At 46.0% G+C, this 10,872-nt stretch overlaps 2 protein-coding genes across 2 annotated transcripts; both read right to left on the bottom strand.

Moving 5' to 3' along the window:
- Nucleotides 1-858: 858 nt before the first annotated feature.
- Nucleotides 859-3,087, bottom strand: LOC142887899 (nuclear factor 7, ovary-like). The gene is made up of 2 exons (XM_076025825.1): nucleotides 2,881-3,087; nucleotides 859-2,847 (listed from the first exon to the last, which is right to left on the bottom strand). Exon 2 carries the CDS (start codon nucleotides 2,760-2,762, stop codon nucleotides 1,293-1,295), a length of 1,470 nt encoding a protein of 489 aa, XP_075881940.1. The 5' UTR covers nucleotides 2,763-2,847; nucleotides 2,881-3,087; the 3' UTR covers nucleotides 859-1,292.
- A 283-nt stretch (nucleotides 3,088-3,370) lies between these two features.
- On the bottom strand, nucleotides 3,371-7,893 carry LOC142887902 (retinol dehydrogenase 14). Its single transcript, XM_076025828.1, has 4 exons — nucleotides 7,109-7,893; nucleotides 6,756-6,998; nucleotides 5,532-5,834; nucleotides 3,371-4,163 (listed from the first exon to the last, which is right to left on the bottom strand). The coding sequence occupies exons 1-4, from the start codon at nucleotides 7,227-7,229 to the stop codon at nucleotides 3,904-3,906; spliced, it is 927 nt and encodes a 308-aa protein (XP_075881943.1). The 5' UTR covers nucleotides 7,230-7,893; the 3' UTR covers nucleotides 3,371-3,903.
- Nucleotides 7,894-10,872: the final 2,979 nt, after the last annotated feature.

The raw sequence follows: 10,872 nt of genomic DNA, 5'->3' as shown, positions 1-10,872 counted from the left end.
TCAACCCTCAATCTCAAGTCAACGTCAAGTTGAGGGACGAGTTTAAGGGCTGTATCGCCCTCAATATTGAGATTCTCCGGCACTCTTGGCAGTAAGGGCTACTTGTTTGCCCTATCTTCTGGCTGTTGTAACACCTAAATTTCCCCGTCGTGGGACGAATAAAGGTTTATCTTATCTTATCTTACCCAGAAGGCATTGCGTATTTTCGCCAAGACATCTTCGAAAAAGATCGCGATGTAAAAGCGAGCTACAAATGGAAGTATTTTCTTAGTTAAGAAAGATACAAATATTACGAAACCATTTTATTGTCTTAGTTTAAGACTTTTTTTTATGGATTATTGACATTGTTGTTGCGTAACATTTTTATTTTTTTATTTTACGAGGTTTGTGAACCGGACCGGCGTTCCCGGCTTCACGTTACTTGTGTACCTCGTTGTGTAGCGACGGAGGACTTCTTCCTTTTTAGCCGTCTTTTTATTTTTCTCCTTCTTCTTCGTCGTTGTAGTCTTCTTGACAGACTGGACGTAGCTTTGGCGTAAGGCCGCCCCCCACAGTCTGAAGACGTAACTGCACTTAAGGGGTGTCCCATTTCTAAGCCCTTACACTTATTTTTGAGGGCCAAGATTGAGGGCCAAGATTGAGGGCCAAAGATTGAGGGTTAAGATTGAGGAGTTAAGGGAGGAATTGGAACTGGCCCTTTATCTTGGTGTGTTTTAGCTGTAAAATCAAATGATTGACAGCTGTGGGACTGATAAAACTATTATTGACAAACATTACACATAGGCTATAATCTGGTGAAAGGTCGATAGTGTTCTTATCTCAGCGAGGGAGCATAATAACATCATGCCAGGAACGATATGTGTTTTGTCAGCTCTCATTTATTGAACCATAAACCATCATCATTAAGACCTGCCCCATAATGCCTTTCACAAGGCATTGTGTTAAAATTAAGACTGAACCTCACAAAACCATGACAGAATTATTGCCCCAATATTCTTTTGTTTCAAAGTGATCCGGGTTTGTTTCCAGTCATACAAGACATAATTGAACACATTTCGAATAATCTCTCAACGTCTCGACTCAAAAACATTTAAAAAATAATAATAATAAAAATAATAATAATCATGCAATAACCCAAAAATAACTTCTCAAAATAAATTTTCATCATCATAATTACAATGTATTGTGTTTGAAAAATTTCGTGTGATTATCATCTCTGAAATAGTTCACATGCTTTTCAATACAAGATCCTGAGGCAAGCAGTGAAACTCAACAGTGCTCACTAGTGCTACTCACTGGAGAACTTGCAGCTCTCCATCCTTCACCACCGACACAGAAACATCTACTGGTCTGATCCTGATATCGACAGTTTCACCGTCAGAAGATGGTGCAAAACCGAAGTACGGGAAGAGTTTCTCGGTGAAGGTGTCTACGTGCGTGTGGATGTGAGTCATGTCCTCGGCATCGTAGAAGGACACCTCGCCCTTGTCGAAGTCCACCTGGACTCGGAGTGTCTCTGGGTTCTTGTCAACCTCCACCAGTTCGTCGTAGATGGTGTACTCATAGTCGCCGTAACAGAGGCACCACATCCCGTAACTCGGCAGAGGATCCACGTCTTCCTTCCTTTCCACCGACTCCCTGGCCACGCCCACCACCCAGTTGGAGTGGTTGCCCACCTCCACTTCCCAGCTGTGTCTCCCCGAGCTGAAGCCTTGGCGGCCCAGGACGGCGGAGTTCTCGGTGTACCTCTCCGGGTTGTCGGGCAGCTGCAGGAGATTCCGGTCTCCCCTCAGCGCCGTCAGGTCGTCGGACAGCCGCAGGCAGCGCCCCGCGGTGTTGGGGTCCAGGATGACGGGACGGTAGCGGACCTCATCCTTCATCTTCCGCCACACCTGGAAGGCCAGGTTGCCCACGTGCTCGGCCGTCTCCAACAGCGCCCCCTGGAGGGGCTGCGGGTCCGACTGGGAGCACTGGTCCTGGGCCGTGGTGCGGCTCTCCCAGTAGGTCCTGAGGAAGGACATGAAGCCTTTCCGCAGCTGGAACTCCACGCGGGCGATGCAGTCGGACAGCGACCGGATGCGCTCCTGCAGCTGCTCCAGCGCCCCAGCCACGGTGCCCCTCCTCCGCTCCTCCTCCTCCCGGAGCGCCGCCAGCCGGGACTCCTCCTCCTCCTCCAGGAAGCGGTGCAGCCTGGAGAACTCGGCCCGGATGTACCTCTCGGCGGACAGCGCCTGGATCTTGGAGTGCTGCACCACCTCCTTGCACTCTCTCTCCAGCCGAGTGCACCTGCTCCTCTTGTCCTTGAGGGCCGCCAGGTTGACCTTGAGCTGCTCCTTCAGGCCCCTGGCAGCCTCCTCCACAGGGAGCACCACGTGACCCTGGTGGGGCGACGCGTCGCACAGAGGGCAAACGATCCTCTGCTCATCCTCGCAGAACATTTTGGTCGCGTCCTTGTGTTTCCTGCACGCTGCCGCCTTCACGTCCCCGCCTTCCTCCTCCTCCTCCTCCTCCTCACTTTCCATCAGTCTCCCGGCGAACGTGTCAGACAGCGCCTTCAGTTCAAAGTTCACCGACAGACAGTCCCTGTAGCCTTTGTTGCAGACGGGACACCTTCTGCTCTTCTTGTCTTGCCAGTCGTTCTGCAGGCACTCCGAGCAGAAGCTGTGGTTGCAGCTCAGCGACACGGGGTCGCTGAAAGTCTGCAAACACATGTGACACTTCAGGTAACTCTGGAGCAGGTCAGTGCTGCGATTCTCCGCCATTATTATATTGCTATTATTTCAGTGTAGAAGCGCGTGAGCGTACGGTCGACTTTCCGGAAGACGGTGAGTCGGATCCTTTTCTTGCCTTCAGAGGTCGGAGGACTCTGCTCTCACTCACCGACCGCTCTGTGTCCAGCTTGAACCGCAACTAAAGTCGCCCGATTCGTCGTCGACAGAAACAGCAGCTGCGAGGCAATGGCGTCTACTTCCGTGTGTTAAGATAAATAAAGTCTCACCGGCGCGATTCGACTCACGCCCCGTGTATAAATGACGGGTCACGTGGCTACACGTCAATAAAACGTCTTGCATCTCGCCGCCACAATCTGCCGCAGATACTAAATAACCCGAGGTGATCTCGGGTTGGGTGGGGATTTCACTCTTAGTAAGTGTAGTAGTACTCTTCTTTGAATGAATCAAGGCTTTATTTCAAACACGTGTGTGTAAAAAAAATAAATAAAACAACAACAAACAACCAAGTATAAATAATAAAAACGAAAGAACAAATGAAAACACTTAAATAAGTTATGAACAAATGGAAAATAATATGAATACAACATGTTTGAAATTGAGTAGAAAGAAGCATTTGCTTACTCAATCCTACCTCTTGTTCACTGTTTATTTCATACACAACCTGTGTTTCCATTTCTCTTCCCACATACAGAAAACCAATGCCATAGGGAAAAATAAATTAAACGAATAACCATGTAAATATGTGTACACAGCTCTAGCCACCTCTTCTTCCCTGTAACTTGTAACCCCCCCCCCATCAGAGAAACAATCTCTTGGACAGATCCTGCTGTCAACAACTGGAGCAGCAGCAGCTTTTTCAATATTGAAGCATGCCAAGAGTTTCTATGTAGGTGTGGTTGCAAGTCATGTCTCTCTCTCTCTCTCTCTCTCTCTCTCTCTCTCTCTCTCTCTCTCTCTCTCTCTCTCTCTCTCTCTCTCTCTCTCTCTCTCTCTCTCTCTCTCTCTCTCTCTCTCTCTCTCTCTCTCTCTCTCTCTCTCTCTCTCTATTTTGTTCCCAGAAATTGTGCAGGCAGTTCAAACAGAAGCGGTGGTTGCAGTTTCTCTTGCGAGTATTGAACCTGGATATAACAAACAAACAAACATGACATCACCTTCTCACTCGCCTCTGCTATCAGGGCAGTTTCACCAGCCTCTCGCTGGCCTCCCACAGTTTCTTGGCCACGCCGGTGTCTCTGGCAAACGGCCGCAGGGAAGCCGGCCGACAGTCCACGAAGTAGCCCCCGCTGTGTTTGAGGGCTTCGTCTGACACGGCACAGTGGATGACCGTCTGAGCTCCCGTCTCACACGGCACAAAGAACATCCACATGATCACCTGCATCAGCATCCGGAACAGGATGGAGTAGTGGCACGTCCAGCCACTCTGGACAAAACCTGCAAGGAAGAAATAATATCCGTAAATATGGATGTATATTTAAAAAAGGTGTGATGGATACATATACTTCAAGTTAATAAAAAAAATACAATACAACTTCATTATGATGGTAATTTCTTTACCATCATAATAAATCTTTTTAAAACAGTTTTTCGATTTGTAATTTTTCCTGTCCCATTTTATACAATCAATCAAGTTTATCTTGCTTAAGTGCAAATATTATGGTAGTGGAAACTAGGTGTAGAAAAGGTCTGACCCTCTAAGAGCACCCCCAACTCCCCAAACCCCACGTTATAGTGAATGCCACGAGATATGCCATGTTGAGGGCTCACGTGTTCCCCTCCAGTTCTCTTTACCTGTAAGCTAGCAAGAAGCAGACGTAGCAGTTCAGAAACTATTTTCCTCCACAATAGCAGGCAGTAGTAGTTTGGATTAATTCAGTTAGTTCAAAGAGTAGCGAGTCATTCACGACACGCAAGTTCACATTGAAAACTGTTCTTTAATTGAATCTAAACATGCTTGTTTCTTCTAGTTTAGCTAAACGTGTGTTAGCTTTAACTTCTTCGTAGTTCCCTGGGTTGTTGCTTTTCTTTTACCTGCTGTACTAATCTGCTCTATGTATTTCTTTGCTTCCTGTGTTTACTTCTGTCTGATTTTCTCCGAATCACCATGTCCGTTGTCTGTCCCTTTGTAGCGTCATGTTTACGCCGCTAGATGGCGACACAGATCATAAGTAAATCGTTCCTGCGAGAGCAGTTCTGCGTGCCATAGCCATGAGTGATTTAAATCTTATGAACACCTTTGAGATGTATTTGCATACTTTATTGCGCATTGATTTAACTGTTATAGATTTGAATCTTTTTGTATTTTGTTTATCCTTTCAGACTCATTTCCAATTATTATTTGTAAACCCAATCAACCTGATCAACTGGAATGCATAACCCTAAACTCATCTCTCCTCTCTTGTCGATACCCTGTCCTGTATCACGTAGATACCTTAACGAAACAGTGCAAACCTGACACCTCCCCGATAAAAGTTTAAAAAAAAAAAGTTGTGTGGCTTCTCACTGAGAGAATAATTGTGTCAATTAAAACTATAATTTTATGCCACAGTTTGTCCAGCTTTAATTGATTTCCTTGGATGGACCTTTACTTACGCCCACACCTCCTGTCAAGTTTCCCAAACCCGCGGGACCACAGCATCAAGTTAATGCGGCACTTTAAAAAGTACAATTTTATAAAGTGAACATACTCCAAATCTTGTAATAATGACCATCTGTGATGAAAATCAACTACTAGAGGACACATGCAGGCAATGGCAATGAAAAACGTCCGCGATGATGTGATGCCTTCGGTCAAACTCTCACCTGGGTGCACTGCGTAGGCGGTCACCCCTTTGCCCTCGGTGATGCGGGCCAGTTCCAGGCTGAAGTAAATGTTGGCCAGCTTGCTGCGGCAGTAGGTGAAGAACGGCAGCAGGTTGTAGTTGAGGTCCTGGAAGTCCAGTTTCTGGTACTTGTAGGTGGAGCAGGTGAGAGTGACCACACGGCTGGGGGCGCACTCTGTGAGGCGCGGCAGCAGTAGGTTGGTGAGGAGGAAGTGTCCCAGGTGGTTGACGCCGAAGCACATGCTGAAGCCGTCGTCGGTCCAGTCGAGGACACTGGGCATGCCTGCACAGGATCAGCAGCCAGGAGGAGAATTAAGAGGCTTGCAAAAAAACAACAAAAAAAACACATAGCATAAAACTGAACTGGCATTTTCCCTCAGACTTAAAATAAAACAGGCAAAAATCTTTTATGCAAAAAAACTCAAAAAATGTTTTAGATTTCATATCCAAGGCCTAGCAAGTATGGCTAAGTACCGGGGGCTATGCGGCCCGTTATAAGCTTTTTAATCTGGGCTGCTGACTTGAAGAAATAATAAATAGTAAATCATGAAATAGCTGCATTTCATCAAAAAAAAAAATGTTTTAGTGTTTTAATAGTAATTTACAAATACAGCTAAATACCATGGGGCTTCAAAGACATTGATTTTGTTGGTATTAAAGCGCAGGTTTTCTACATATCCCATTATATATTTTTTTCCTCCATAGGAAAAAAAATATATACCCTAACACTCCATCCATGGACTCCTGCTCGGGCCTCTCTGTCAAATTTTAGAACCCATTGTGGCCCACCAGTCAAATAGTTTGCCCACACCTGCACGAGTAGGCTAGTAGGTAGCCCCATGTACAATATGCATGTCATACAAATTTTTTATTTTTATTTTAGGTGCAATTCCTTTTTTTTGGAGTGCAATACATATTTTTTAAGTGCATTATATATTTATTTATTTCATTCTTCTGCAACATTTATTTTTCTGTTTTTTGTATTCCTTAGTCATTTCAGTACTACGGAATTAAGAACAGAAGTAAAGACTTCCAAGTCTGATAATACATACCAAAAATGTATTTTTGGTATGTATACTGCATGTAAAGATTGTTTCTGTTAAAATATGTATGTATAGGATGTATTGCTTGTTTGGCAAATGTCTGCCTTGTGGGATAAAGAAAGTCAATCTAATCTAATCTAACATATTCCCGAGCGCCTCACCTGCATTATTGATGAGGACGTCGAGCCTCTTCTCTTTCTGGAGGAATCGCCTGCAGAAGTCTCGGACCGACTGCAGGTTGGCCAGGTCCAGCTCCATGTGGGAGACGTTCAGGCAGTGACCCTTGAACTTGATCTCCCGCACGGCTTTCTCGGCTTTGTCGGGGTCCCTGCAGGCGATGACGACGCGGGCGCCTCTCATCGCCATCGCAACGGCGGTGTCCTTGCCTATGCCAGAGTTCCCACCTGGAGGGAAAAAAATAAAATAAAATCAGTCCCGAATAATTAAATCCCCCGCTACAATGTAGCCGATGTCGCCATCGTCCACAACCAATGAGTGAAAGACATCGGTGTACCTGTGATGAGAACCGTTTTGCCATCGAGTCTTCGGATGTCGGTGCAATATCTCCTCTTTTTCATCCATTTCAAAATCAGGAACGAAACTAAAGATGCGACAATTGTGTAGAGGACGTACATGATCCAAACGCGAGCGGCGGCTCGGTGCCCGAAGGGTCGAACGGAAAGCAGTCCGAGATGCTGATCTCAGGCGCTAAAGTCGCCTAGCTTGTTTGTTCATCGGTTGACAGGGGGGAAACCGTAACTTTGGGCTTCGAACCAGATCTCCACACATGTATTATTCCGGCGGCTACTACGGGGCGAGTTGTTAAAAAAAAAAAAAAAACGAATATCACAATTTCATTTTGTACAAATGCAATATCGCAGCAACTGATTTCACGAGAATACGGCGCTCCAGTAACGTGCGCATGCGCAAAGTCTCGAACAGGGATGCGCTGCAGAGACACTGCTCCGAGCCCTTCGTCCTCGGCACGACTGCTCTTCACCGTGGGTTCGGGTTCTGTGAAGTTTGCATTCGAGTCTTCCAAGTAGCTGCTTTTCACGTGATCCTGGTCCGAGCCACCGGCTCCGTCTCAGAAGGAGGAAGAAGCAGAAACAGATCGCTGCCCTTCTTTTTGCTTTCTTAATTCTTCTCTTCAACGTTTTCTAAACGTAGCGAGTTCACTCCTGCCATATTTTACAGACATTATTGAAAAAAAATTAAAAACAAACAAACTGGAGTTTAACAGGTCACGGAAGCGTCTTGTCTGTCGCTATTCCACCGGGCAAAACAAGCACTGGTCCGCCACTGGGAAGTAGTCCGTAGAGAAACAAGGCTCCACTACATAAACCTTCCGGCTGCTTTTAATTCCTCACTTTTAAAGGCTATATTAGCCAGTGTAGTTGTGTCGGATTTGACGTCAGTGCTCAGACCATGCGCCGCACCCTGCATTACATTGGTCGCATGGCTGTCATCCCAGAAGGAAGCCTCCTCTAGAGATGATGCACAAATAAAAGCCTACAAACAGTTTACTAAGGACAAGTAGACTAAGGACATGAGTTACTGGAACCATGTCCTGTGGTCTGATGAGACCGAGATTCATTTATTTGGTTCAGATGGTGTCTAGTGTGTGTGGCAGCAACCAGGTGAGGAGTACCAAGAGAAGTGTGTGTTGCCTACAGTTAAGCATGGTGGTGGGAGTGCCATGGTCTGGAGATGCATGAGTGCTGACAACACTGGAGAGCTACAATTCATTGAGGGAACCATGAATGCTAACATACTGAAGCTGAGGATGATCCCCTCCTTTCAGAACCTAGGCCACAGGACAGGATTCCAACACAATAATGAGCCCAAAAACACCTCCAATATGACCAGTGCCTTGCTAAAGAAGCTGTAAGTCTCCATACCTAAACCCTATTGAACATCTGTGGGGCATCTTCAAATGGAAGGTGGAGGAGAGCACGGTCTCCAACATCCACCATCTCTGTGATGTTGCCATGGAGGAGTGGAAGAGGATTGTAGTGGCAACCTATGAAGCTTTCAAGGCAGTGCTGGAATATAATGGTGGCCAAACAAAGTATTGACATTTTGGGCCTAGTTTGGACTTTTTTTTTTTTTTTTTTTACTTGGGGGTGAGCTCACTTTTGTTGCCAGCGGATCAGACATTTATTGCTGTGTGTTGAGTTATGTTTTGGGGGGACTGTACATTTACACTGTTATACAAGCTGTATACAAACTGACTACTTTACATTGTATCAATTTCTTCACTGTTCACCCATGAAAATATAGAAGTAGTTGCAGAAATGCGAGGGGCATACTCACTTGTAGATGTAGATGTTTTGCAATGAAACACTAAAGTCAGGACTTGAGATAAAACCGGACCGAAACATACAAGAGTTGATAAAACAGCCACTACGGGTCTCATGTGGGAGAAGATGACGTCAACCCCCGCACCACGTGACTCTGTCATGAATAATACAGCAGCGGGAGAAAGGTGGGGGCTTGCGCACACGTCAAGCTTTGATAAAAGCAGAGAAGGAGGAGGAAGAGGGAGGGCTTCCCGTGTCTGGGAGACTTGAAGGGGGACTGAGACGGTGGTTGACCGGTGAAGATGTGCTGGCTGCCGGTAGACCCGCCTCCGCTGCTCACCGACTCCACCTGCAGCGCCCGCAGCCGCTCCACCTGCTCCTCTGCGGCCGGGCTGCTCGCGTCGCGCCTGCGAAGGATCGGAGACCAGCTGGAGAAGAGCTGGACCTCCGGAGGGACCACCGGGGGGGTCGGAGGGACGCCGGTGAAGGCCGCGGCACGAGCCCGGCTGAGCAGCGCCCTGCGCGCGGCGCACCGCCTCAGCGCGCTCGTGCTGGCCGTCGCGAGACGACAACTGCAGGCGGCCAAGAGGCGGCAGCGCCAGCAACAGGTGCGTCAACACGCGTCACCACGTCACCTGCGCTGCGATTTATTGACCCCGCCGACTTCGGCGGTGAGATTACTTGTGTCTGATTTTGTGAGTTCTAAATACGTGCAAATTGTCAAATAAATGAACCCGAAACGTCGGTGCTGCTGCATGTGCGGACCAACGTTTGAACACGAGTTTTTAATTGGCTAAATGTGAACCCAGTTTCAATGATTCGAATGACTTTTTAATTAGTTTAAATTCAAATTAAATTCTCACCTAGTAAAGTAGTCTATCTGAAATGGCCCACCTGAATGTGTTGGGTAACTAATATGATTTAGGATGATTAGTTAGAAAAGCCTCATTTTAATTTGCATGTATAACCGATGTGTAAATCAGATTTTTATTTATTTATTATATTTTACCCCAAATCTGTTTTTTTATTTTTTTATTTTTTTAAGCTAAGCTATCACACTAAAGACACCATTTCTGATGCAGTCTGTTGTTATCTACCTTTTTTTTTAAAGGTGTGCACTGTGGAGATTGGTCATGAGAAAGTGCTGTACTGAACTTCATGTGTTTTCACACAGGTACGTGAGCTCCTTTTGTTATGCTCCTCATTTTATATACTAAAAACTGCTGCTGATGGATGCAAACATGTTTCTATGATCATACAATGGAAATAGATGTTTTGTTTCATTAATGTATTTTATTTTATTGATTTTATTTAATTGAATGTAAAAATGGATGCAAATATGTTACAATGCTTTAAAAGCATTGAGAGAAACCTGAAGAAAAAGACATATCATGCCTGTGAGCTGCTATCAGTGTGTAAAATGTATTTTCCTTCTTTTGTAGATGGTGCCGTTAGGACTGGAATGGCAGGAGGAGGAAGAGGGGCTTGAATGTGCTGCAGGGTCAACGCTTGGATTCCTGGTGCGACCGCTTGATGTAGATGCACACGCTGAGTCGAGTTCCCCCTGCCGGAAGCTCTGCAACCCTGCAGCCAGCGCGTTGCACGTCCTGCCTCCTACAAGTCTCTCTGGAATTCAGTCATCGTCCCAGTTACAAAACGGTGATGTAATGGTCCCCTGGCGGAGTGGAGGCTTCATGCAACACCTTTGGATCCTCAACTCCTATGTTGTGACGCACACAGAGGTGTAAACCTGCTCTCCAGAATGTATCTTTGGCTTCTGCTTGTGCTACAAGTCACAACTGCAGGAACGTGTTTGACTGTTCTTTTTATATACAAACTAAACTTCATTTAAGAGGATGGGTGTTTTCTTTGTAGTACGTGTTTTCTACGATGTTCAGGTGATGTTGAAAAATGAGATAACTGCTATCTGTTCAGGGGCCTTTTTTTATTTATTTATTATTATTGCACAAGACCG

The sequence above is a fragment of the Nelusetta ayraudi genome, unplaced genomic scaffold (assembly GCF_046127955.1).
Source record: "Nelusetta ayraudi isolate G7.1 ecotype Tasmania unplaced genomic scaffold, CSIRO-AGI_Nayr_v1 ptg000018l, whole genome shotgun sequence".
Classification (NCBI taxonomy): Eukaryota; Metazoa; Chordata; class Actinopteri; order Tetraodontiformes; family Monacanthidae; genus Nelusetta; species Nelusetta ayraudi.
The sequence above is the reverse complement of the archived record's forward strand: the minus strand, read 5'-3'. Positions and strand labels throughout refer to the sequence as shown.